The sequence below is a fragment of the Chelmon rostratus genome, chromosome 12 (genome assembly GCF_017976325.1).
Source record: "Chelmon rostratus isolate fCheRos1 chromosome 12, fCheRos1.pri, whole genome shotgun sequence".
Lineage (NCBI taxonomy): Eukaryota > Metazoa > Chordata > Actinopteri > Chaetodontiformes > Chaetodontidae > Chelmon > Chelmon rostratus.
Genome location: NC_055669.1, coordinates 13,332,895 through 13,360,865, shown reverse-complemented (window position 1 = coordinate 13,360,865; position 27,971 = coordinate 13,332,895). Strand labels below are relative to the sequence as shown.

The 27,971-nt window shown below is 41.3% G+C and overlaps 3 protein-coding genes across 4 annotated transcripts; 2 read left to right on the top strand and 1 right to left on the bottom strand.

The window, feature by feature from the left end:
- Positions 1-1,985: 1,985 nt before the first annotated feature.
- Positions 1,986-10,325, top strand: kif2c (kinesin family member 2C). Of its 2 annotated transcripts, XM_041949065.1 has the most exons (23): positions 1,986-2,014; positions 2,228-2,304; positions 2,401-2,495; positions 2,657-2,758; positions 3,100-3,148; positions 3,230-3,265; positions 4,471-4,611; positions 4,908-5,024; positions 5,393-5,490; positions 5,639-5,734; positions 5,830-5,884; positions 6,000-6,162; positions 6,351-6,441; positions 6,551-6,614; positions 6,882-6,973; positions 7,085-7,227; positions 7,531-7,744; positions 7,996-8,106; positions 8,241-8,308; positions 8,390-8,468; positions 8,567-8,647; positions 8,745-8,838; positions 10,095-10,325. In XM_041949065.1, exons 2-23 carry the CDS (start codon positions 2,244-2,246, stop codon positions 10,154-10,156), a joined length of 2,112 nt encoding a protein of 703 aa, XP_041804999.1. In that variant the 5' UTR covers positions 1,986-2,014; positions 2,228-2,243; the 3' UTR covers positions 10,157-10,325. The 2 variants fall into 2 exon arrangements, with proteins under 2 accessions (XP_041804999.1, XP_041805000.1); XM_041949066.1 differs by lacking the exons at positions 1,986-2,014; positions 2,228-2,304; positions 3,230-3,265 and having other exon boundaries at positions 2,456-2,495; positions 4,488-4,611.
- A 517-nt stretch (positions 10,326-10,842) lies between these two features.
- selenot1a (selenoprotein T, 1a) lies at positions 10,843-17,184 on the top strand. The gene is made up of 6 exons (XM_041949291.1): positions 10,843-11,010; positions 11,937-12,047; positions 13,714-13,840; positions 16,040-16,127; positions 16,393-16,556; positions 16,667-17,184. The coding sequence occupies exons 1-5, from the start codon at positions 10,871-10,873 to the stop codon at positions 16,512-16,514; spliced, it is 588 nt and encodes a 195-aa protein (XP_041805225.1). The 5' UTR covers positions 10,843-10,870; the 3' UTR covers positions 16,515-16,556; positions 16,667-17,184.
- A 613-nt stretch (positions 17,185-17,797) lies between these two features.
- Positions 17,798-27,539, bottom strand: LOC121614888 (glutamate-rich protein 6). The gene is made up of 12 exons (XM_041948984.1): positions 27,503-27,539; positions 27,383-27,415; positions 20,951-21,012; positions 20,674-20,802; positions 20,493-20,585; positions 20,194-20,399; positions 20,035-20,096; positions 19,715-19,893; positions 19,294-19,376; positions 18,928-19,086; positions 18,459-18,684; positions 17,798-18,064 (listed from the first exon to the last, which is right to left on the bottom strand). Exons 1-12 carry the CDS (start codon positions 27,537-27,539, stop codon positions 17,798-17,800), a joined length of 1,536 nt encoding a protein of 511 aa, XP_041804918.1.
- Between the last annotated feature and the right edge of the window lie 432 nt (positions 27,540-27,971).

Below are 27,971 nucleotides of genomic sequence, written 5' to 3'. Positions count from 1 at the left end.
TTGATTGGTCATGTGTCAGCATTCGCTTGCGGGGAATGTGTATACACAAGTCCAGCTTGTGTATAGTTAGGAGGTTTGGAGGCTGAGAGGGTGTGGGCACAGAGGAGTGGGGAGGCTGGGGGGCAAAAAGAAAAGAGGAAAAATGGGAAGCCTCCCACGCTGAAGGCAAGGCTGAACTGCATTATGGGTCATTCTCCAGCTGTCCCTGATTGTTGATGTCACGGGGGACTGAACTGTTGTGCCTAGTTTGCTATGGGTGTGGGGAGGGAGCATGTGGACAAACACAGGATTCCTGTGGTCACATGGAGGAGCTAAATGGATCAATGTTTAGCAGAATTTAAGCAAAACTGGCTGATCAGTAGTCATGGGTTCACAGCAGTTGTGTTGATGTAATATCGTCATAAAACAGTCCTGCTCACTGATTATCAACACTGTGACCTACAATCAGAGACTTTAAAAAGAGATGGATGCAGTATTTTGATGTACTCAACATAGCAAAATCTCTGACAGGTGGCAAATTTCTGTTGTCTCACATTATATATCATCCATCCCTAAATGTAAATTGTATGTGCTTCCTGCCAACTGCAAAATATTTATAGGCATCATGGTTAACTGAGACAGCAGTGCAGCAAAAATAGTAGACAACATGAGAAATGACATCAGCTGTAATGAATGAGAAAAGCAAACTTTTGTGATGCAGGAAAGAAACTGACAAGCTCAAAAATATCACTATTTGATTTGACAACATTTCAGGAAACCTTCTGTTCCCTCAGTTGAACTGAGGACAAACTACTGTGCAATTTGAGGGCTTTCTACTTGCCAAACTTCACCTCCATATCGAACGCCAGCTTTTCCTGCGGGATTGACAGAAAGCAGTGCAAAGTCCAAATCTCCAACCGGTTAGTCAGCCTCATCTGCAAACCCAGAAGGAAGAACTTAGGTGATTTATTTTAACACACTATTTAAAACATCATCAGTTAGTAATTGAGAATAGGAAGAGGGAGCCGTATAAAGTATGCATGACTCATACCTGAAGCTTTACACTGACTTTCTACTCCAGCGCTGTCAGCTCTGTTTCATTAGACAGAATCCTGAGTGGCTAAAATCATTGCAGTTGCCAGGCCCGCTACATCCATTGCTGGGACACACACTCGAGGCTCGAGGCATTGTATATTGTAATGTGGTTTTTGCATTTCTTATTTTGTTGTTTCAGTTGCATAACATGTCATATTCACCTGATATAAAATTGCCTTCCTGAACATATTTCATAAAATCAGATTATAGTTTAAGACAGGGGCAGTCAGAAAATTATTATTTTTATTTTCAAAATTTTTTTTCCACAAAACATATGCCTATTGATATACCGTAAACTTTACGTCCATTTACATGTGAACATGTCATTAAACACTCCCCTTGGCATTATATTACTGTCACTCCTGCATCATAAATATGAGAATATTACAGAAGGTTTTAAGATATCAGCTGTGAGAAGTCTTGTAATATTGTAGTAAATCTAATTACTTCATAATTTGGCGAGTAGATTGCACATTCTTAACCGAGCATTGGTGCATTTTTTCATTTCTTTTTCCTTTTTGCATGTATTACCTCTTTCTGCAAAGTGTTGACTAAGACACCTAAGCAGTGCAGTCAAGTAAAAAAGATGTTTCTCTCTGATGTGTAGTGTTGTGGTGCAAAAGTATAATGTATCCAAATGTACAGAAGCCATCTAAAAATGATTTCTGATATGTAAAGCTATAGAGACTACTTACACAAATTTACACGATGCTTAGCTTTCATGTTTTCAATCACAACAGGTTGCCAGTCTGTGGTTTCAATGTACAGTCGATTTTCTTTACAGATGTAATTACAAACTTAACCAGATGGTGACAGTATAACCTCAGTTTGGATCTTGCCTAAAAAAAGCCACAGAAGAAGAATGAGGATGGGCCGTATAAATCCAAACCCGGAAATGACGCAAGTTTAAATCTTGGGCGGCATTGGATTTGGCACATAGGTAACGTAAAATTTGAATTTGTAGTTAGTCAGTGAGCAAAGAAACATAAATATTAAAGAATAGCACGATTACATTTCGATTCTATATTTGATTTGTTCATTTATCAGTGAAAGGAGGGCATAGCTTTAAAACGACCACATGTTTTCTAGATAGCGCGAGGTAGCTAGTTACCAAAACGTTAACGTCAAATAAATGTTGATTTCTCCATTACAGCACAGAGCAGAATAAAATGGAGAGCAGCCTGTCCAGACTTCTTGTTGGACTCCCTGTGCAAATCTGTCGAAGTGATGGTGAGCCGATGTTTTTATAGCAGCGTTCACCGTGCAAATGTGTCGTTAACAAAGCTTGACTCTGACCTACCGTTTGTTTTTGTGTGTGTAAACCAGGTCGTGTGCATCTGGCGACGGTGAAGTCCGTTGATACAGTCAAGTCCACGGTTATGGTCGAATGGCATGAGAAGAACACCTGCCGAGGAAAAGAGGTCAGTCTGTCTATAAAAACAGACAGAACATTGCTACATTAGCCATCTCATAAACCATTATGAATGTGTTTGAAATATCCCATAATTCGGTTTTTAAGAAATCTGACATCTAATCCAAGTGAAGTGTTTCTGAATGTCTCCTCTTGGCTCGCTGTATTCAGGTTGGAGTGAGCGAGTTGTGCTCACTTAATCCAGAGCTTTTGGACCATGTAAACGCTGCTACCAACAAGTCTCCTGATCCACCCCTTCCTGCTCCAGACCAGGTAAGTGTCACCTTACTTTTCATAGCAAAAAGCTGGAGCAGCTTGTTGTCAGTGTCAACAGGTTGGACCATATTTATCAGAATTTGAACATTTACACGAATCTGTCTATCTGGATGCTTCCTCGTTTTGTTGCACTCACATCAAATTGGCTCATTTCGCATTACATTGTGGGCATTTATGAAAAATGTGATTGTACTCATTCTTTGGATTAAGAACCAATTCTTCAGATTGGTTGAGCATTAGTCCTGGATGGAAAGGGATTATCATTCTAAAGCATCTAAATGACTGGTGCATTGAGCGATTTCTCCCTCTCTCTCTCTCTCTGTTTGTCTCTTCTGTAGAAGTATGAGGGTCGACTGCGCTCATCCAGGATCCCTGCCCCTGCCTCCTGTATGTAAATATATTGTACTCTTTATTTTAGATTGCTATCTCCTATAGTTTGTCTCCTAACAGCTTGTTTCCTTCCAAAAGCCTCTGCTCCAACAGTCACCAATGCTGAAGAGTCAGGTCAGCAAGGCATGCATGTTCCTCTCTAAAGCAAATGAGTAGCATCATCCAATCAGTGCTTTGTTAATGGGATCAAGGTGTAAATTCATGAAATCCCCTTGGAGAGCTGCTCACCGGCCATTGATTTAGACATAAGTAATGATCTGCTTTCACTTAATGATTAGCGGTACAGGGATGCAAACGAACAACTTTGGGTGATTCTGGGCACACAGCACTACCTATTTTTGTCCATCTGCTCTAAATCCTGGGTGGGAATAAAGAGTCTGGGGGGAAAAAAGGGAGTGCTCCGTATCATCACTTATAATGAAGTTACAGCATTTGTACCAGAATTTTCCTCCTTTAGAGTAGGATGGACTGTGATGATACAATGCATTGCTTTTTTTGTTTTTCATAATTAACTAAAAATAACACCGCTTATCTTCAGTCCGTAATATTTCCATATGCAGATATAATCAAATATTGAATCACCTGCCGCACTTTCTCTTACACTCTTCTGTTCCTGTGTTAATCTCTCACGGCTCACATCTCTGTCACTCTGGGTCTCTCTGGAGGATCTCGTTTCATCTTAGAATGGCAGCCTTGTTGCTGTGATCACTTTTGATTTGGCATATTACTGCCATGTGGAGTTTGTCTTTACATTGTTCCAGGATTTGCCTTTCATTTAACCCCCCCAAAAAACAATGCTAGCAATACTTAACAATAGAGGTCGACCGATTAACTTGGCTCCGATAGCAGCCGATGGCTGGTGGCTGACCGGCCACTGTACACCATCCCATGTTAGCGAGTGTTCAGGGAGGTTATGATCGGCGGAGGAGTCCCTGTCTGGAGGGGATGCAGACAAGCTGTATTTCCTCCATTATAATATCAGGCTTCTTGTACCCAGATTTTCTTACTATAAGTGTGATGTTCAGTTCCAGATTTCTATATTTATTACTTCGAATTGATGTTCAGTGATCCAGATTTATTTATTTAGATATTTATTATCCAAATATTTGATTATGCATTTATCCAGTTTCTAATAAAATCAAAAATTGTTCATTTCCAACAGCATCAAAATTTTTTGCAGGGGAATAACAGCGGATTAATCAGCCATCGTCATCATATCGGTCTTTCAAACTCCGCTACCGGTCGACCTCTATTTTACAATACTTAAGACACTGGCCCTCGTACTGCAGTTGTTTGACTTGGACTCGTCTGACTTTCAGTTGCCCGGCGGTCTCAGGCCAGGCAGACATGTATGTTCCAGGCCCCGGCTCCTGTTCCAGCACCAGTCCCAGTCTCTTCTCAGGCAAACCCGGAGACAGTGCACCCTGATCTCCCCTCTTCATCAGTCCTCACAAACTCTGGTTGGTAGTGATCTTCTGAAAACATTGAAAATAACAAAAAAAAAAAAAAAACATGATGTAAACTGATGGCCACATAAGTTTAATTTCACATTTCAGTATTGTTGTACTCGGTGGCGGGTAATTTCAAGTCCTGCTCATATTTTATATTTTGCACATTCACAATGTGCACAGTCACATGACACATTGGTAATAGAGTCACATATGGATATGGAACACGTAGACTTTCATGTATTTTCCATGTACATGTGCTTTCCTTGCTACTCATTTTAAAATATTTGTCTTCCTGCCTTACCTAGTGATTCCTAATCAGCAGCGTAGAAAGAATAAGACCAAACAAGCTATTTTGCTTGTGCCTGAGGCGATAAAGGAAAATGATGAACCCGCGAGAATGCCTCCACAGCCTGCAGTCCAAGGTCAGCAACAAATTTTCACTGACATGATACCATGGGTAGTGAGTACCCACTGATTACATATCTGATACACAGAGAGGGGGAAGCTCTACACATTAATGTCACAAGTGCCGCTTCCCTTCTCTTCTGTAAAGGGTAGTTTTTTTGTTTATGTTTTAGACAAAAACAGTGGCTGATTATGCACACACAGATCATATGAACAATATGTTCTATGAGAAGTAAAAACAGGGGTATGATATGAGGCACTGCATACCTGTTCTGTGGTTTAAATTTGATGGGTATTGCAATGATGACAATGCGATCTGATGTCTTTGGGTGTAATTAGATGTTTTGATCTGCTGACAAAAGAAAAGTATGCATCTCTACTTTAGGCCGAAGAAAATCTGTGGTTCCTCAAGAGCTAAACAAAGGCAACAAAAGGCTGTCTTGTGCTGTAAAGCCCACCGACACCCAGACCAAGAAGGGAAAGGTGAGATTTCTTTCTTTCTTTTTTTTCTCATTCTGCTATTTATATCCTTTTGTTTTCTAATTAGAAAAGTTTGACTTAGTTTAGACTTTAGCACATGAGAGAAGCTGCTTCTTACAGATTATTTGCATTTCCTTTGGTTTCCTTTTAGTTTGGTGACACGTATCGACCAAACCAGAAGTTCTACGACATGATCCAAGATTTCAGAGAGACCTTGGAAATAACCCCCATATCGACTACTGAGCGTGTGAGTCTGGACTTAAGAACCACGTGCCGTGTATGAAGCTGTATGCTGGTGTGCAGTTGTAGCCCGTACTTACAGCACATCTTGTGTTCTCATAGATCGAACCCCGCAGGATTTGTGTGTGTGTTCGCAAGCGGCCCCTAAACAAGCAAGGTATATTTGGAGCGGCGTCTATCATCCTGTACACAGCTTCATCTGATCTGAGTAATGACACTGTGCACAAATATTAGCTATCGTAAGCTCACTTTGACATTCTTGTGTTTTCCAGAGATTAATAAAAAGGAGATAGATGTGGTGTCTGTACCTGGAAAAGGTTCTCTGCTTGTTCATGAGCCCAAACAGAAGGTGGACCTTACCAAGTACTTGGACAACCAAGTCTTCCACTTCGACTACTCCTTTGATGAGACGGCAACCAACGACCTGGTCTACATGTAATGACCTCATTTATCCTCTTTATTTAGCAACAAGATGGATCTGATTGCAGATCGTTCTAGATAAGATTGGGTGTTTACAAGCTCTGTTTTGTTTTTTCAGAATTTACATTTTTTATACATGCTGCTATTTTCTTTTTGCTGTTTTAAAGAGTCCACTTCATGACAGATGTTTTTTTTTTTTCCAGGTTCACAGCCAAACCTTTGGTGCAGTCCATTTTCGAAGGTGGCATGGCAACATGTTTCGCCTATGGCCAGACAGGAAGCGGGAAGACTCATGTAAGAACTCTCTGCTTTCTGTATGAGGTTGATTTGTCTGGAAGCAGTATTTTCCATAAGTAGAATTTATTCATTTATTGCTTGTTTGTTTGGCACATTTTCTCCCTAGACGATGGGAGGTGATTTCACAGGGAAGCAGCAGAACAGCGCTAAAGGAATCTACGCCTTGGCAGGTAGGATCGAAACCATCCCCAGTGACTCTATGCACATCATACAAAGGGAGTTAGTTCGTCTGGGATTTCGCATTAAGATGACTAACAGGAATCTATCAAAAGCAAAATTTTCAATTAGGTTTTATCTATATAATTTGTATTTGTTCCAGTTAACTCAGGAGTCTCCATTGCTTTACTCTTTAAACTACAAGGCATTCAGGATTTGATTAAATTGGCTTCTTACGTGAATACTTTGTTTTAATAGTTTGTTAATCTTTACCATTCTAGCCCAGGATGTTTTCACCTACCTCAACCACAGGAGGTACACCAACTTGGATCTCTCTGCCTACGTCAGCTTCTTTGAGATTTACAACGGAAAAGTAAGAACAAACCTTTCCTCCCTCCTCCATGATCACATATATTGAGATTATTTCACAGAAATATCAGCTTACTCAAGTTTTCCTTAACGTGAAATATACTTTTTGATTTAGGTGTATGACCTGCTGAACAAGAAGGCCAAGCTCCGGGTTCTGGAAGATGACCGGCAGCAGGTTCAGGTTGTGGGCCTGGAGGAGGTCTACGTGTCCACAGCAGAGGAAGTCATCAAGATGATACAGATGGGCAGTGCATGCAGGTACTATTTGTGTTAAGATCGTGTATGTTGCAGTCTCACAGCACATACAAAAAAACATAGTGTTTATTAGTTATTTTAATAGAGCAGCCCAGTAGTAAAAGACGTTTATGGTTTGACATCAATATTTCAAGTGCAACTTCTGGTTCAATAAAAAAGTAATAAATGCTGAAATGTTGGCACTTCAGCAGACGTACCACGTCATAACACAAAAACAGCATTTTCTGTCATTTGTAATTCTACAGCTCATAAAATACATATGGTAACAATAACATGGCTGTTTCCCCTTTCCTTCTCTCCCTCCAGAACTTCAGGCCAGACCTCAGCCAACGCCAACTCATCCCGCTCTCATGCCATCCTCCAGATTGTCCTACGACGCAATGACCGTGCCACCACGCTGCACGGCAAATTTTCATTGGTCGATTTGGCTGGCAATGAGCGCGGCACAGATGTCAGCAGCAATGACCGCAACACTTTGGTTGAGACTGCCGAGATCAACCGCAGCCTGCTGGCTCTCAAGGTAGACTGGCTGCTGTGGAGCTGTGCACACACCAGATAGATAAGTAGCTGTGGGCTGCAAAGTGAGAAAAGTCTATATGCAGTTGAGCACAGATGCAGATAATTTTTCCATGGATCCCTGAACTGCTTCTAATGCACAACCCTTCTGACATCATCAGAGCTCTGTCCAAATGTTAAACATGCATGCAGCACCTAAAAGGATGTTGAAAATCACACCTTACATGCCCGTGTGCCTACTCTTGTGCCCTGTAGGAGTGCATTCGTTCACTGGGAAAGAACAGTGATCACATTCCTTTCCGGATGAGCACTTTGACCAAGGTCCTCAGGGATTCCTTTATTGGAGAAAAGTCCAGGACCTGCATGGTATGTTAAAACTATTATGGTCTGATTACAGTATAATAGATGTAGATGCACAACAAACAAGCACAGACTGTGGCATGAGTGTGTTTAAGTACAGAACGTATGGACACATATTTTTTTTCCTTCCTATTCCATAGATTGCTATGGTGTCTCCAAGCATGGCTTCATGTGAATATACAATGAACACACTACGTTATGCTGACAGGTACATATTTAGTTTCTGAAGTTTTTAAATTATGAAAAGAATATAATGCCGGGAAACAAAACACTTTCTCCTCTTTGGCAGAGTGAAGGAACTGAATGGCAGTTCCACAGCCAATGGAGCAGCTAAGGCACAAGAGCCTATGGACAGCTCCACAGAGGAGGTAAGACTATACAAGATGATTGCAAAACTATAATTAATGTTGATTACATCCTATTTGTAATTAGCTAAACTTTTGGTGTTTGCTTTTGTGTGTTGCAGGAATCAGTCTTGGACACCAGTGTGTATGATGCCATTTCTCAAGTGGCAGAGCTGGAGGAGAAAGCTTATGAAGAGCTCAAGGTAGAGTTTTCTTAATCTGCTCTTCTTTACAGTTTACAAGTGATAGTGCCATTTTATTTATTTTTTTAACTGGCTTTTTATTGCTTTTGTCTCTCAGAGGGTAAATGAGTTTGTCAAGGCGATGGAGCAACCCTCCTACAACATCAAGGCAGAACTTCCCAACCTGGTGGATGGTTCCCGGAAGATATTGGGTTTGTACAAACTATTTTGGCTGTCTGTCCATTAGTTTAGCAATGCACGCCAAACTAAATGGACTGTTGTTGAGTATGACACAGAAAATTGTACCATCATTTTCACTGAGACACTAACTTAAAGTCTGTCCACACCACATGATGTACATGAACTGTTTAAAGGGTTTATTAAAAACACTGGACAATTACAATAACAATCACCAACCACCTTCATAGCCTATTACTCCCTTTAGTTGTTAAGAAATCTGGGCACTCTGACTTTCGTAGGTGCTGGTGTCAATGTTATCTGATTGTGATTGATTTTTTGCGTCAAACTGACAAACGGGGACAACAATTTTTGAAGATTTGCCAATATTTAGCAGCCACGAAATGGGCTACAATGTAATCGCTCCCAATGTTTACACACCATCAATGTCCGTCCCTAACAGTGAAAGTTTTTGCCACTGTCAGGCTCAGATTGTTATTCTGTCTAATCTTGTCTGACACCCTTCCTACCAAAAGAAACATTGCTGTGCTGTGTCTCCTGTTTTGGTTAACGTTCATATGAAACGTGTTCACCTACAAGGGTGATGCCCTATGCCACTGGTTCAGGTATGCGGATGACACCTGGGGGAAAATCAGAAGCAATGGAATTGGCTCTTTTATGGATCACATTAACACAGTGGATAAAGACATGAAGTTCACTAGAGAGGAAGCCAGAAAGTACTCACATTTAAGGAGCTGGAATCAGAGAATCTGGATTTTTCTTTCTTAAATTACTCAAATCGTTTTATTGATTATCAAAATAGTTGCAGATTAATTTAATAGTAAGCAATTAGTCACATTAAACAAGCACTGAAACATCGTGGGTATCCAGAGTGGGCATTCATTTAAACAAACAAAGCACAAGAATATATCGAGACAATCAAAGAAAAGGGGTTGTGCTGACTGAAGAAATCATGTCATCAATCCGTGGGTTCACTGGTTGGTTATTGCTGTTTCGATTGTCCAGTATTTTTAACAAACATTTTTAACAGTTTACAACCTGGATGCCTTAAGAAATGAGCGCTAAAAATATGTTGAGTACAACGACTCACGTTGCTATTTGACCATTTGGAGGCATGTAGTACAGTGGGGGCAAGAGGAAGAGAAGCCTTGTGCAGGCCAGATCAAATGTCACAATAAGTGCCAGGCCAAAACTGCATAACACAGGACCAAAATCTGGGTGGATGCGTGTGCTTTACATTTATTTATCCAGTGTTATCTGTCATCCATAGACACGTTACTGGCTTTGCAGTCTGCTGTGGAGCAGGAGAGCCTGACGATGATGAAATACTGAATGAACCCACCGACTCACCCACTAAGTTTGTGAATTGAGAATGTCTCTGTTAAAGCAGTTACCTTTTGATTTTATTGCATTAATTAAATAAATAAAATGCATTCAGACAATATCTTATTGTAAATGTTGCAGTTCTTATAAGAAACATCTCCAAAATCATCTCCCAAAGGTGAACTTGTGTTTGAATTAAAAATACAATTTTGATTTGTCATTTGTAACTATATTTCAAACTATCACTATGTTTTGATTTTAAAGGTCTCTTGATGAATTAATGAATTAAACACTTTTCAAGACAGAATGGTTCAGTCACTAGTTTATTGTTATTGTACTAGTTCAACATTCAGTGTTGGTTTTAGGGGTGATTATGAATGTTTCAATATGTGATATGGATTTATGATAACCCCAAGTGAGATTGTTTAGGGAAACAACTTTTTGCTAAACTAAGAATTTTACACAACATGTAAGATACAGTCTTTAATAACATCATACTAATTACATGATCAATAATAGCATGAAGAAGAAAATATACATTGTACAGCATATATTGTAGGTCCAGTTGAACAGCCAGAGCAGTAGGTGGCGCTAAAGGCGGGTCCAGTTGTGTTTGAAATCCACGATTAGGACAAGAGGAAAAGGAGGGACCAACCAGCAACGACATGAACAGATTAACCCACCTCTGCATCTGACTGAGTGAGGAAACAAACCCCGAAACGGATGGCGATGAAGTGGCTACGTTTTTCGCTCCTCGTCTTGGGGGTTTTCTCGCTGTGCTGCGCCACGGCTGGTGACAGCAGTGGCGTGAAGAAGATGAAAATGCAGTTTGCTACGGGACCCCTTCTCAAATTTCAAATTTGGTAAGCAAATGAGTGAAAATCTGGCGAGTCATTGCAAGCTAGCTAGCTAACTCCCCGGCTAACAACAACGCAGGCCGAATTTCGAAAGAAGCTAGTTAAGTAAGACAAGGATAGCGTGTGTTAACATCTTGGAGGAACGTTTACGATAGTTATTTAACGTTATTAGCGAAATTACTCACCCGCTGTCCAAACACACGGAGAAAATATATTTTCTGCACATTTCTGATTTTTGCCTGTTTTCATGAATATTTCGTCAAAAACATGGCCCCGCTTACGCTGTCAAACATGCGAATTGACGTTAAGATAAATTGCGCTAAATTCACTAATAGTCGTCTATTCATGTGTGCCTTTGTATATTGTCCTTTTTTTAATCGCCTTCTAACGCTACATTTCTGAATACCTGATGTGGAGCACTTTGAATTGTCTTGTTGAAAGTTGCTAGTTGCCTTGCCTCGTGTCCACAGGTCAGATTATCCCATTATTTGTCTGTATGGACAACGAGATTATTTCAAATCCCTATGAAGTGCTCCATCTGTTTCGTGCAATTTAAACAGTTCGTCTTCGATTTTCTCCATCGCGCTCGAAAGTTAAGGTTACCATAGCTAATTTAAAGGCGAAACAAATAACTTAGGCTCAGCTAAGTTAGCTAAAGAAATCATTAACAACAGTAGCAACGTGTTGATCGTTAACATCAAGAGGTTAGGTGTGTGTATATGCGATGAGGTGTAACCAAAATAAATACTCGAACTCGAAATAATCATTTGCATTGTAAACGTTTGCAAAGAAGACAAGTGATCTACAGATACTGGTGGAATTTTACATGTGGCAGATCTCAAGGCTAAACTCACAATCTACCCTTGACATCAAGCCATTGTTGTGGCTGCCTTTTGTCCTGTTTTTCTAACAGTGTGTTTGTCTCCACACAGCATTTCCTGAGGGTACAAGCGGGTGTTTGAGGAGTACACGCAGGCTTTATACCAGCGGTACCCAGACATCCGCATTGAAGGGGAGAACTATCTTCCTATACCCCTCTATCGGTAAGGGAGCGATTATCTGCCTTGTTACAAGTGGATTATATCCAGCTTTATTAAAGCAGCCTGAAAGCTGGCTGGAATTAGCTGTGAAATGGATTCTCATGCAGTCATCCTTATCTCGCCGTGGATTTGTCAAGTTCTCTAGACTTGGAACCGCAGGCCATAAAAATGGCTAAATTTAGGTCAAGGGTGCAGCATGTTGCTTAGTGTGAATTAAAATAATATGTACTCTCTTACTATACTCAAAATCAAACAATTCCACTATATTATTTCAGATTTTGAGTTAATTTGGGGTAAGTGTCAGTATGACTTCCTCTCAGTTTCCAGTTTATTAGGTACACCAAGCTAAAACTAATGCAGTGTAATACAGATGTCCTGCAATTAGTCCTGCCTTCATGAAGGTTATAAATTTCAACTTTTGTTGTTTTAGAGAGGTGTGATAGTTGTTTCTGTTAATTTGTAATCCCCATTCAAACCACTGAGGGTGAATAGCCTCTCTGTCTCCCAGAAACCACCTCTCTGTATAATACAGTACAATTCAACATGACCACAACCTGTTTAGCCTCCAAAAGGTCCACGCAGTTGAATTAATACCTCTCTAAAACATTATAACCTTCGGGGAGGGAGGATTTTTGGCAGTTGTATCAGACTGTTGTATTAGACTGTGTTTATTTTAACTAGGTTTACCTAGCCTAATGAACCAGCAACTGAGTGCATGTTACCAACATAATGAATTGTGGGCTACGTGAAAGCTTTGACAGTAATGCTTTGAGTTAGAAGAAACTGTCACACGATCTCCACCACTATCGCTTCACAATTATCTGACAATTAATAGAACAATGATGAATTGAAAATTGGTTGGCACCCTAGGTCTAATATTGTTATTCAGTATTTCTCTTCCTTGTGTTCCTACACTCATTTTGAAATTGTTCAGGAACTATTTCGTGTTGTGCTCACTTACAGATACAGGCTAGAATTTTGACTCAGATTACATTTGAATTCATGTCATAAAGTTTGCATGCTTGTGACGCATCACTGGCTATATTTTGATCAGAGGATGAGTGTCTAGATGAGACACTGTGTGCAGTATAGTCCCAGGTGTTCTAGTTAAAAGTGTAGTGTTACAGAGACCCTCAGGTCCTCATCACTTGGCCTCTTAATAAACACACCAGAGATTTGCCCCATTAAAGAAAGGAGAGAATATCACACCCCAGTGTTTCTGTCTGTCTGGTTTAGTCATTGTAAGAATAAGCCCAGTGTAGGTCTACTGTGGGACTGTAGTTGAACCAGTTACACAAGTTGAAGTTTAAAGGTAGTAAAATGAGAGCAAACATGATGCAGGCTCTTTGTTGCAGGTTGAACAAGTGTCATATATTAATTTATTGTTTTAAGGTATACCTTATCCTTACAAAGTCATAATCACTGTTGAAATGGAAAATAATTATTTGTGAAGCTTAATTTTTATAAGTTAAGGCCACTGCCTTCTCTCTCGTAATAGTTTTCAACTGATGTTGCAGTTTTCTAAGAACACACTACAATTCCACAGCTATTCATATAATTATAATACACAATATCTTGAAAGCTTTAGACTGATTTTACATCTACTGTCTGCTTTTTGCTACTATGTCTAGGAGTCTTTGTTAAAAAACAATTTGTTTTATTTCCTCAGACATGTTGCTTCCTTCCTGTCTATGTTCAAACTGCTGGTGATTGGGGTGATTATTATCGGCAGGGACCCATTCGCCCTCTTTGGTATGCAAGCCCCAGGCATCTGGGAGTGGGGCCAGGGGAATAAGGTAAGGTTTACTGGAACTATAGGAGTCATTAAAGCTCCAGTCCTGTGGGATCTTTTTTTAATGTGTAAGAGGATGGAGTCAGGATTGTCTATATTATGCAGCTGAGCATTTGTTTTGCATGTTATCACCACAGACATCACACAGAAGCATGGACTAGAAGTGGACTTGAGTTTGGCTGTATTTCTAATATACTTTGCAGTGTGTATTCAAACCTATGGGATTTCATTAGCTGTTCATTCAGGGTTTTCAGGTTGTGTTAAGTATGGTTTTGCTTGGATCTGTTATCCCCAGGGTTACAGACATGCCTGAGGCTCAGAGGGAGAATGGCCAGTGACAGATAACATCAAATAGTGCAAGACTGCTTTATTTGCAAATATCAGCTATGCTTGCTTTTATAACAGAAGGCTGGGGCTGATACATGGAGTGTGCTTCTGGTAGCCAAACAGTTAAATAGGAGAAAATAGATAAAGATTTAATAACCATTTGGCTTAACTGATAACAGAAGTAGTGTGATGATCTCCTGCTTTGTGTGGGCATCAAAGCTACTGTAGGTATACTTTCAGAATCATTTTGGTAACTTATGGTTAAACTGTCTACATCCTGACAGACTCACATACTGTCAGGGTTCCCATGTGTCCTGGAAAACAGTGAACCAATTTTCCAGCCATGGAAAACTCGTCGAACATGAGAGAAAAAGTAAAATATCCTTGGAAAATCTTGTGTTGTTCTGGAAAGTTATTTCAGTGTTCTCTAATTTTTCTGTCTTGCTCAGTATGAACTACTAGGCTGTCTATCAGAGCTCCCCAAAGTGCATAAAATTGCCACCTGAAAGGGCTTAGTTATGTTCAGGATCATATTATTATTCAAATGGAAGTGCATGGACGAGAGTTATTTGAATATCTTGCTCTTGGGTATGCGCTGGATACACTCTGAACACATCCCCAAGTCATGTCACATGGTAGCATGTGCAGATTGGGTGACATTACAACTTACTAGCCCAAACTCTGAATACTTAAAGCTACATTATCTCTCAAATGTAAATATGTTTGTGCTTTAAACTTTTAATGGCTTAAAAATGTTGAATAATGTTACATTGATTAGATAATTAGAGGTTGGAAAATAAAGAATGTGAGTCCAACTGTATGTGAGTCAAGCATAACAACAAATGCTGGGTAACAGTACTTTTTTACTTTGCTAGCATTGTCTCTTGCAATGCAGTGCTGTGTTGTTAAGGTAAAATGGACCATATCATGACATGATCCACATATCACATTAAAATAAGGCAAGAAAAAAAAAAACCAACAGTACGAAGACATTGTAGTGAGAATAGTAACGTTAAGATAACAGAAGGTTTGCCCATATGCTCTTTTAAATCGGATTTCCACAAAGAGGAATGTATTTGTGTGTGGTGCGACCCCTGTCTGTCATACCAGCTAGACCATCATTTAAAAGTCCTGGAAAATTATCTTTAGAATAGAATCGAAACCCAGTACTCGTAAAGCCCTGTTATTTGCAACTGTCTAATCTGACTGGGCCTTAATCTCATCAACCAATGAAGAGAGCTCTGTGAGAATTGCCCTGCAAACTGCAGACAGAAAGCAGTAAGAAACAATTGGAACAAAAGCGCCTGAAAGTTCAGAAGTGACAGTTATTATTCATACCTCCTTCAAAATCCAAACTCAAGACAATGTTTGGTAGCTGAAGCCTTGTTGCAGCAATGTCTCTGTAGAAAATATATCCTGAACAAGAAGAGGCCAAATGATATTAGCTGTTTTTGGTTGATATATTGAGCCAAAACCAAAATATCTGAAAATGATGTGTAAACACACCGTTCTGGCAGTATTCACCTGCTGATACATCAGGTGGGCTCCAACAACTGAACACACAAAAATGTGCAAGTTGAGATGTACTTTGCAGAAAATTGATATTTATCCATTTTGTTTGTTGCTGCAACAATAAATCATTTTGTAAGGGACTCTTGAATTCAACTACATGATTTATGTTTTGCCTATAATGTATGTAGTTTATTAACTATGCCTAAACCTTGTCTGGAGTTGTTGCTCATTCATCCACAGTGTCCTAGAGCAGCTTCATGTTAGCCTTTCAGTAGTGCATCACGTTCATCCTGTGGGTCTTGTTGCAGTACCTTTCAGCGCACTGCTCTTGTGATCCACTGAGTTTCTCTCATGCTTCTTTCAGATATACGCGTGCATGATGGTGTTCTTCCTCAGCAATATGATTGAAAACCAGTTGATGTCTACAGGAGCTTTTGAAATCACATTAAATGGTGAGTCTGTTATTTACGTATGGGCCTCCTGGCTGAACCACACTCATTTGTGTTATGATTGATTTCAGTGTGCTGCCACGTCACAAACACTGGAAATGTTGTGGTCAACATTTTTATTTATTTATTTTTTAAGTGTAGTTTGTTTTTCATAAAACTACTTCTCAGATGGCGGCAAACAAGTGTAAAGGAAAAAAGCCATTGATAAAGATTTGTGGTGATGGAACAAAATGCAGTGGATTACAGTGGGCATTGTCTCATCCCACAGATGTGCCAGTGTGGTCAAAACTAGAGTCTGGTCACCTGCCCTCCATGCAGCAGCTTGTGCAAATCCTGGACAACGAGATGAAGATGAACGTTCACATGAACACAAGACCACACCATTCCTAACCCGACTCTTAACATCCTGGCTGGAGCTAAAAGCCCCTCCATGTAAGTACAGTTCATAGCACTGTTTATTTTTCTACTTAAACATGAGACGCACATTGACCAGTGGAAATGTTTGTGCGTTCAAACTTGATCTTCCCTCTCTTCCCGTCTAGGTTTGAGGTGGGTTTCTCACTGGGCTGTGAAGTGATGTTTATGAAGGTCTGCGCTGAAGGCAGGAGGACTGCTAGCACAGACTGGATGCCCCCATCATTCTTCACCATGCCCCTTAGAGACATCCCGCCCCCAACGCCAGAGTGGGATCCATGGCAACAGTGCCAGCCATTCTGTCATTTTCTTGTACTATTCGTACTACTGCAGATTTCATCCAGACGACATCAGTGGTCCCATAAGGAGAGATTAAACAATGATTGCTTGTAGTCTTTACTTTGTTGCATACAATGGATCTATGTGAGTAAGTAATCGTGTCATTTGTACCACTGAGCCATATGTGGAATTTTAAGTTTATTGTTCTCAAAGTAGCTTAGCCATTTAGAAAATGCAACACTTAAAATCTGCCATCACTGTTGTGAAAATAACATTGGGGAATTGTGTCTTGGTATGATTTCTGAATAATTTTTATATTTACATAACTTGGAGGAAGCTATGAAGATTAATAAAACCTATTGTAACTATTTAACTGTGAAGCTGTGATGTGGTGTTGAGGTTTACTGGTCGATGTGGTGGAATGGGGTGTCAACTAAATGAGCGGAAAAACATTATAGTTAGATGGTGGCTAATGTGACTGCTATCAAGATTTTAGTCACTTTAGTTAAAGGAAACCTAAGAGGAAAAGTAAGAAATCTGAATGGCGTGATGATGTCTCCTCACTCTCATTTCTTTTTTGACGTAGAGCAGACAACCTTGTGAGGGCTCATCTTTGAGCCATCTGCTCAAAGATGAGCCCTGCTAATGTTATTAGGACGAGTTGGGGATCTACACTGATTTGATTAGAAGACACAAAACAGATTAAGCATGAGTACAATCGAAGACTAAAACATAAGTGAAGTTGCAGTGCCATACACACTGTAACGCCTGCACTTGATAGGGCTTTTATTTGTTGGCAGCAGTTGGTGAAATATATATATTATTTGTAGTTATTTAAAAGCAATCTAGTGATTTTTATATTTTCACTGACTGCTTTGAACATTTTTGACCTGCTTCATGGAGTATTTTTTAACTTATATGCCTTTATGTCATAGCAGAGCTGGTGTCATTGTTTCACAGTGTACTTTATTACTGGTACATCAAAGACAATCCCGAAGGCACCTGTGGATAAAGTCTCTGTCACTGTCGCTCATCATCACACCAGCACTGACTGACAGAAGCCGTTGGGCAACAACATGGAGGCGAGGGGTTCGTGTGGTCTTTGGCAGCCAGGGACGGGTGGGGGTCGTCAGGCACTGGTGAAGGTGCTGAAAGGCCAGGTGGATCCTAACCCTGGCTGCCAGCACTAACAGCTCCTCCTTCAGTATTGATGGTCCAGAGGCAGCCTTGTTTTTTTTACATCCACCCTGGAGAAACAAAAGTTTTTGCATGTTAATGAAGCACATTGTGCAGCCATCCATAAAAACCTGATCGTTCTTATTTTATTTCGACTTTGATTCCAGCCAAGACGCCACAGTTAAGGAAGACACCACATGAGTTAAAGAGGGATGAGCAATGTATAAAAGAAAACACAATATACAGCCAAGAGATTTTAAATGGCATTTTAATGCTGCAAAGCCTTTAAGCTGCGTAAAGGGGAACAGGAGTTCAAGATGCAGTCAGAATGTTACATCCAAACTGCAAATGTCTGCAGAAATAGCAAAAAGGAGGAAGCTTTGCACACAGCATTTGCTGCAGAGCTGGAAATGCTGGCAACTGCAAGATGAGCATGTCAGATAAAAATAGAAGACAATGCCTCACCTGAGCACAGCAGGTACCCACGCTGAACTTCGCCTGTTGGCCTCTTGCCAGGAGGGAGACAAACACTTGTTCCCTCCCAAGGACTCGGACCCCGACGGTTCTGTTGAGGGACAGGAAGACAGGGTGCAGGGGAGCGGGGTTGAGGCTCAGACTGCTCCAGCTCCACTGACGAAGCCTGGCACCCTCCTCATCCAAACACTGACCGCCCGATCTGTTTAAGGCAAGCCTGCAACATAAACACGTACATGCATGCATCACATATTACAGGTTGTTGCCATTGTTGTTCTGCACATGGCTATGGGTAAGACGTGACACGTTAGATGCACAAATTAGTACAGAAACAGGATATTGATAAGCCTAATTTATATCAACCAAAGGACTTAATCATTAAATTACTTACATTATATTTTTGCCAATACAAAACTGGTTATAAGCATTTGAAAAAGTGGTGAATATAAAAACTTTGTACCATATGTTTCCATTGCTGTGATAACATGTCGCCCTGCCATCAGACTGGAACACGGCTCTAATTGGTTGGTGGGTGGCATCGCTGTCATCATACACTATGCAGACTCTTCCATCCTCTTCGGTGACCACGACAACGAGAGCCAAGAGGCCAGAGGGATAACTGTTACCATGACGATAAGGATGGCAACACCCACTGTAGTGTGCATGGTGTGCTGAACATACAATCTAACACACAATGTGATTTGCTCTAGTTTAGATTTCCACATTGCTCTTCTTTATTACATTTGTAGTGTCTCTCTTGGTTAAAGCCCTCTGAAAATCTAATCACGTGATAAAAATCTACAGACATTAAACTGTGAGTGGATACAAGACCTGAGCAGAGCCATCGGGAAACACAGTAAGAAATTTCATGCCATTGGAATAATACTTCTGTCGAAATTCTGACCCAACCTGTGAACACACACACACATATTATATATAAGATGAAACAACATGACAAAAGATGTTCAATAATTGTGTCTTTGCCCCCTCTACTTTATGCAATACAATTACTCAAGAAACCCTTTATATCAAAAATCTTTATAATCATAAATATTTGGCCTATTTACAGTCACAAAAAGCTACACTGGTCAGACACAGTGTGACCACATGGGGGCAGTGTATTTATTCATGTGCAAAGATTAACGTACAGACTCAGATTATTTGTATGGTCATCAGTGCTGATAACAACAATTACTTTGGTACTGACTTTAATAGGATAAACTGTTTTCACAATAATTTGTGGGTACCTGTTGGTGACATATACCGAAATGAAGTGGCTTGTGGTCACAATTAGGGACCAACACCTGCTCCTCTTCCTCTTTTATCTTCAAGCGTGTCTCACCTTCACTACTAGCATGCACTGTCCAGCATCCTTTTGCTGGAGCACAAGAGAGCCGGAAGCTGAGCACCTTTGATGTTGGGGCAACTAAACAATATAGCGGAGAACAAAATGCATCAGCTTCACAAAGCGATTTTAAGTCAAAAATGTTTTGTTTCTTACTAATAATCTGAACAAAAAGAAACATGAAAAACTGACTGAATGAACAGATTTAAAGCAGTGACTCACAGGTTTCTGCTACAGGTAGTTGGATTGAGTAATCCTCGTAAATCCTCACTTCTGATTGTTCTCTAATAAGGATACACTGTTATGGACTTTAATGCTATAAGATGACCATCTCACTGTTTCTGTGTGTTGGATAAAAAAAGGTATGACACAAAGCTGTACCCAAGTCCGCTCGGTAAGTCCACAATAAACTTGTTGTGATCCTCCATCTCTCTGCCTCGGAACAGAAGCTCCTCCGCCTCTGTGGCTGGCTCGTCCAGAGGCGGAGTGCCAGCCCTCAGGTTGCATCTCACGCCAGCCAAACACCTCTGCTTCACCAGCATCTCACACAGCTCCTGCCAGTGGGCACAGCAGAAGAGCGGGGCCGTCTTAAGATGGACACAAAAGATCATGCAGAGAGGTCAGCAGTAAATCAGGTACATTTGCAGAGTTTGTTTTATTGCATTCACTGTTGTCCTCACCTCAGGTTGCTGTGCCCATGTTAGATCCAGCGACGGTTTGGCCTTTTCTCCACAGTACTCACATTTCACAGGGTATTCTGCCAGAGGCTGGGACTGGACAACAGAGTGTTTATTCGGACCGATCAGTGACATAAAGCCATAATGTTGTGGGTGGGATTTTAAAGAAATGTGATCTTAGTACCGCTGCTAGAAGGGTTGTTAAATTCATACTGTGGTTGTCAGACTCCCGATGGTACCTCAGAACTCCTGCTGCTCTGAAACTATAGGTAGGTGGACCACTGACAGATGGTGGACAGCCCTCTGGTCTCCTCTTACCACAGCCAGAGAAAAATACAAGTCAAATAAAGGGAAAAAGTAAATTATCAAAAACTATTGTAAATGTGATATTAATTGATAAAAAAAAAAACAGGACTGAAAATGAAAATACTGTGTGTTACCCACTACTTGATCCATCTTACCTGGTCACCCAGGGCAGATAGTGGTTCACTGAGGTCATGCTCTGATGTGGCAGCAGCTGCATCTGATGGTGCAAGCAAAGTTACTGTGGCATCACTGAATTAAGTCCCACTAACAGGAATAAACACCAGTCTGAATAATATAGGAGCTTAAAGATTTTCCCATTCTGATCACTTCATTTGAATCGTGTTTGGAGCAGACTCACAGCTGGAAAAGCTGGACATTATTTTTTTGTCCGTCCCGACCGGAGTGAAGTATTTGTCTCAGGACAGAATAACAGCACGCGCTGCTTGTGTCAGGCCTGTCTCCTGCTAAGAGAGTAACTTGGTTAGGAAATTTACCAGATGAAAAACATCTATCTAAACCACATTACCCATTGCACACATTGTGCATTTTAGTAAAAGAATCAGACTTATATTTTCCAAAATCTGAAATCAATGATCGGAGGAGTCAGATTGACAGGAAACACAAATACGAGATAAGGCAATGCACCTATTAAATGCATCTGCTTGTCCAGAATATGGACTTTATGTGGTATTTCAAGTGGAATATGTTGTAATGAAACTAAAAGGCAAAGTAATGCACTCACCTGTGTCACACTTGCTGGTGTTGTCAGTAACCTTGGAGACGAAATAGCTGTCTACAGCAATGCGTAAACGTAATAGTGCCTAATTACAGCTGGTGGCTGACCGGCTGTAATACCTATGAATACTATGAAACACAATTGCAATATACTGTAATTGTTATACTGTGCTGACTGTACACTCTCTCAACTTGGTCTGCAGAAGAGAAGAGAAAGGGATCCAGAAATCTAGCGTCAGCTTCATATCCAATTTTAAAAAAGACACAATTTCAGATTTTGTTAGTCTGAATCTGGGTGATTTTTAAAAATGTCTGTATGTGAATTCAGTAATCCAGCATTATTCACTTTAATGACGATGACTGTTATTTCTAGGTTTTGCAGAAGGTCTAAAAGTAAGGGTCTAATAACTAAAACCTGCAATGTTTAAGGTGGATTTGGAGGCAAGAAAAAGAGAAAAACGACAAAACTACCTCTCCTCAAGGTCCGTTTAGTGGCTGTCAGACCGTCCTCAGCAGATGGAGTTTGCCCAGTTGTCATGGAGCTGTAGATGTTCAAATGTCCTGATGAAAAGTTCAGTCGGTGCATGCCTGAGCTTGGAAACCGCAGTTTATAAAACGATGTAATCCTGCAGCTGTTCTGGAGCCTCTTACCACCTTCATCAGGAACTTGGAAGCTCCACCATGTAATCATCATGGAAAGGATAAGGGGGATACTATCTTAAAAGTCACATGTGTATGTCTATATTGATTTTTTTAAAAAACAGATTTTGAAAGACAACGTGCTTTGTTTTCACTCATCACACCTTTTACCCACTTTTCCATCCATTTTTTTCCACTTCCATCTTTTTCCATCAGGAAAGCAGTTCTGTATTTTTCTTCCTCATTGATCAGAATGAGTCTCTCTCTCTCTCTCTCTCGCAACCTCAACCTCACCCAGGTGAAACCAGTCGCACATGATTAGAGGACAATCAAGCGGCCCACCTTCCGCAGCGTTTGATTGGCCGCCGCGGGACCCCCGCTGCACCTGCGCGCGCAAGACGTCACGACTCAAATAGTGTGGCAGAGCGGCGTCTCCTCCAAACGATAGCAGGAGACACGATAGAATGACGCCGAAAGGAAAAAGGAAACGCGCTACTGCTCACCTGGCTGCAGCTCTTATTCTCACGTGTTACTTTGCGCACACTGTGGACTGTTACCGACCCAAGAAAGCAGACAGACGAGAGGGGCGAGAAGAGGCCGACGCGGCCGGAACGACAGGCGTCCGAGAGGGGAGGATTGTGTTCGGGAGAGTCTTTGACAGCGGGTCAGGCCTTGAGTCCCGAGCTGGGACCAAGAGGTCTTCCTCAAACGCTTCTGTGGAGGATGAAGCTACTTATCAAGCAGACTTTGCAGGTAGAGATCTCCTTAAACTGTGTTGCATTGCAGGCTTTTCGTTGAAGTACTTCGATAACGGTGCCATAACTCCTGATTAACGCACTCATTCTGATGCTCCCTGGTAGGCTGGCCCAAAGGACAAGCACAGGACACCAGCTCCAGAGAAGCGTCGTGGAAGCGCATGGCGCCCTCCCTGCAGTGCGGTTGGGACCAGCTGAAGTTCAGAGCAGTGGGACCAGGAGCTTCACAGTTTGCAGTGGAGCAAGGTAAATCCATGAGGTTCATCAGCTACATTCTCAGCTGTACAGCATTTCCCACCAACGATTGCATAGCCACATTGAGAATATTCCCACACAGGAAATGCGCCTCCAGTGCCTCTGTCCCAGGTCCCGTCCACCTGTGGCTACAGCATGCAGAGGAACTCCCTGGCACTTATTATGCTGGTCCCCTATGATGGCTGCAACATGGTCCAAGAGGTAATGGTGTTTACTGAAAGGCAGGATGTTGCTACTGCTTGACAGTTGGTCCTGGCAATCATAAAAATATCCCTGTGGGGGGGAACCAAGGGTTGAAAGTTTGTCAGAATCAACACATATGTTAACTGATTAAATATTAAGTTTCTCAAATGTGAGGACTGTTTTTACCATGTGCTGCTGTCTAACTTTGATTTTAGAAAACAGGGATTTAGATGTTCAGCTGAGATTTTAATGAGCATTTTGCCATTCTGATTTCATATTCAAACCTGTAGATTAATCAGTTAAAAAAATCCTTAGTCTTAGTGTAACTTTACTGCTTTGTGTAATTTGAGTCTTTCTCTTCCCTAGGGTGGAAATTACGTGTTCCCAATGCGTTGGCAGGGAGTTCCAGTCTCACTCTGGTGTCCAAAACCTGCAGCACCAGCAGCACCTGCTTCCACAACTGCTTCCACAACTTCTTCCACAACTGCTGCCACAACGGCTGCCCCACATCACCCTGTGCCTCAGGTGCCCCAGATGCCTCAGGTGCCCCAGATGCCTCAGGTGCCCCAGATGCCTCAGGTGCCCCAGATGCCTCAGGGCCCCCAAATTCCCCAGTCCTATTTCTTTCCGCCATACCTACCTCATCTTCAGCAGCCTTCAGAAGTTGAGTCAGAACCTACGACAACAACCACGACAACTACAACCGCAAAGAAACCGGAAATGGCTAAATTTCCACAATACCCCCCCTTTTACCCTCCTTTTTATCCCTACTTTCGTCCCCCTCCTCCAGTAACGGCTGCACCAACTACCACTACAGCTGCAAAGAAACCAGAAATGCCTAAATTTCCACAATACCACTTCTACCCTCCTATTTATCCCTACTTTCCACCAACCACTACTAAATTGCCTACGACTACAACCACCACTGTAAAGCCAGCAGCCACAGCTCCTCCTCCCCCGATGTTTCCTTTCCCTATATACCCACCTTACTTCCCTTGGCCCCTCCCAGGGCCTCTGCCACCAGCTGCCGAACCTACCACTAAACCTACAACTAAGCCAACCACTAAACCTACAACTAAGCCAACCACTAAACCTACAACTAAGCCAACCACTAAACCGGCTCAACCTCAGTTGCCACAGTTTCCACCCTATGTGCCTCTCTTTCCTCCATATCCTTTTTTTTTCCCTCCACCACCTATCCTTCCCTTTCACCATTATCCAACTCCTAAGGCAGAAACGACGACACCTGCGACGACGACACCTACTACGACCACAACTGTGAAACCTGCCCCCCCAGTGACTCCATCACCCGCTGGCAAGCTGCAACATTTTCATCCCCTTGGCCACTTTCCATATCCAGTGATGCTACCTCCTTATCATCATCCTCTTCCTCATCCTCTTCCTCCAGTCTAGCCTGGCGAAATTGTTCTAATAAAAGTTTTGAATACCTCAACCCAGTTCTTTTTGCTTGTTCAGCCCCCAACCACATCAGACACGTTGAACAATGTGGGGAAAGTTGACACTCTTTAGTCTAGTTTTCTCAAGAAGTGGGATTTGGTATGTAGACAAGGTGAACATTCAGATTTGAAAAGAGTGTTTTACTACTGACAAAAGGGGCTCACCAGATGTCAAAGGGATCACTATTTAATTTCCAAAAGGTTAGTGAGAAGTAAAATATGGACATTTGTGAACATCGTCAGCACAACTTTTCCATGTGACAAACGCTCTTTTTCTAGTGTCTCCACTTATGTTAAGTCTGGAATCATAGGTTTCTGGACAAAAAGGATCAACTTTTTATTTGAAAAGGGGACAGTGGGGGGTTACATTTTGGACAAACAAATTATTTCACTGACATTTTGTACATTATGTTTTTTAGCTGATCAGTCTCTACTTTTTAGGGTTTAAGTGTCCACATAGTGGCACCAGAACTCAACCATTTCCCAGTGTCTCAGTTTTAAAGTCTGCACTTTTTAACTTAGTTGTATTTAGAAATTAGGATCAGGAAAGACTTGTGCTTGTGTGCACAAGCTTTACTGAGTGGACTTTGCTTTTTCCCAGTCTAATGTACTGTTGAGAGATTTCTCTGACATGTCAGCATTTAGCATGTATGAATTAGGATCCAGTTAAACTTTACATTTAAATTGTGCTCTCTATTTAATAGAGAAGCCAACCTGCCTTTTGGATGACTCATCTCTTCATTCTGGTTCTGTCACAGGATCCAGTAAAGAGTCAGCATTTCCAAATATTACACTTGGTCATAAAACTTCATTAAGCTGATGGTTTGGTCTGAAGTATAGTTTGATATACAGTATATGTACAAGTAGTTAAGACACTCTTTAAACCACTGGAAATCAGAGTGGTAAGAAGTATTCAGATCACTCATACTTAAGTAAAAGCAGTAATATATTGTAAATAAGTTAACTCAAACTTAAACAAGTTATGCATACTAAAGTAGAAAGGTATTTATGCAAATATAAAGTACAAAAAAAGTAAAAAATACTCATGCAGAATGGCCCATTTCATAATTTAATTTTTTTTGGGGGGGGGGGTAACGTTAAAGCTGGTAAACTGACATTTTTTGGGGAGGTAAAAAATACATTATTTGCCTCTGAAATGTAGTGGAGTAGATGTGTAGAACAGAAAAATTGAAATAAGTAAACTACAAACCATCTCAAAATCATTCTTAAGTACAGCACTTGAGTAGATGTACTTGCTAGATGTTAAAAATGTCAAACATAATGTGTTACATCATGACTCGTTAAAAAAAATCTGGCATCAGCAATAAACAACGTAAGAAATCTAATATCCTAAAGGACAGTGTTGAAGGTGGTACTTAATAGTTTAAAGGTGTGACTTAGCGCTAAAGCTTCTTGGGCAAGTCCATCTGAATAAGAGGCGTGAATCTGGTGGCCACCTGCTTGTTTTCAGTGGAGGAAACTGACGAGGTCCAGTTGAGAACGACTGAATGCCCTAAAGCTTACAATGACCTGGATGAATGAGAATATTCACAGCCGTGGAGGAATGAATGTACGATTGATCTGAGTTTGACTGCAGCCTATTGAGTGGTGAGCTACTAGAAGCAGTTCATGATGAGCTGCAGTTAAAGCATGTGCAGCTCCAGATTAATAAAACAGGACAATAATATCCAGAGGGAGAAGTGTTTGTTGTGCAAAGTGAGCTGAGTTTTCAGTGAGCAACACTGATCGACAGAAAAAACTACTGTGTAAAGTAGAAGCGCAGAGAAAAAAGGATGTAAAGTCAGATCTACGTCTTGTACGTCTGCTAAGTCAAGTCAGTATTATTTATATAACCCCAAATCACAAATTTCCTTTCAATCTGTACAACACACAACTTCCCTCTATACTATTTGACATGTATCTTTCTCATTGCTGTATATCCTTTACTCTCATACTCTCATTTTTTAGCCCTGACTTGTTTGCCTGCCAGCACATCTTAAAAACTAGATGATCCAGGGCCCCCTGGATAGTCGCAGCAGCACTGAGGCACTGAGCATGAGATGCAATTTTCCTGGTCTGAGTCAGGCTGGGAACCTTTGCTGCTTGTCATTCCCAATGTGTCTCCAATGTGTGTGTGGGGGGGGGGGGGGGCTGTAAAATGTTTCACCATCAACAGTTATTTCAGCTCTGCCCAGACAAATACTGCTTTTTTCCCGTGTCTATCATTCTTCTGTGTGCATATTTGCGTGGGACAGCCATGAAACCAAAGGACAGCACCGAAGAAACACTAGAAATAAAGTAAGTGAGGAAAAACAGCTAACAAACTCTGTCAAGCATTTAACTGAACACACTACACAAGGGATGGCAAAAAAAAGAACCAAAGATTGTTTCTTTCATATCACCTGGCTGCAAAATAACCTACAAAGCAAACGGCTCGTCTCCTATATTTCATGGCATTTGATAAGCATGCAGAGCTGACTTCATCAACCTGAGACAACAAATCAGACCTCAGAGGCTGTTAACGAGCCCACCTGCTGCAAGATGAAAGAGCACAGGTGCAAGCTGTAGCTGAAGCTGCTTCTGACTGGTTGATTACCTGGCGTCAGTACGTGCCCTACATTAAAAGGCTGCGATTCAGTCGCTCTGCTCTATATCAAAGTGCTCTCCATCTGGGCAGCTGGACGTGCAGTATGGCGGGTGAAGCTGGAAGGGGACGCCATTCACGTCAAACTGTAGCAGTCACATTAGCCCTGTTCTTTTTGGCCCAGAGTGTAACTTGTTTTAGCTTGCGAGCGCTGAGCAAAGAAGTCGAGCAGGACAAGGTAGGTAGTGAGGCCACAGTGATGGAAGTAAGGACAGGAAGAATCTTCTTCAATGGGAAAGAGCTTGACTCCCAGTCAGGGTCTGCTTCTGCTGCTGCCACAGGAAATGATCGACTGCTGCACGCTGACTTGGATGGATCAGATGGCACAGGTGAGATGTTGCTGTCTAGTTCTAAATTGATGTTTTGCACGTGTAGACAGCATGATAATGAAAACTAAAGGAAATGATCAGGATTAACTTAATATGTGGACGTTTCACTTTTAAAGGGGTTTTGGAGCAGATGTCACAGCTGGAGGGCGCCATGGCCAAAGAAGCAGCGTGGAAGCGCC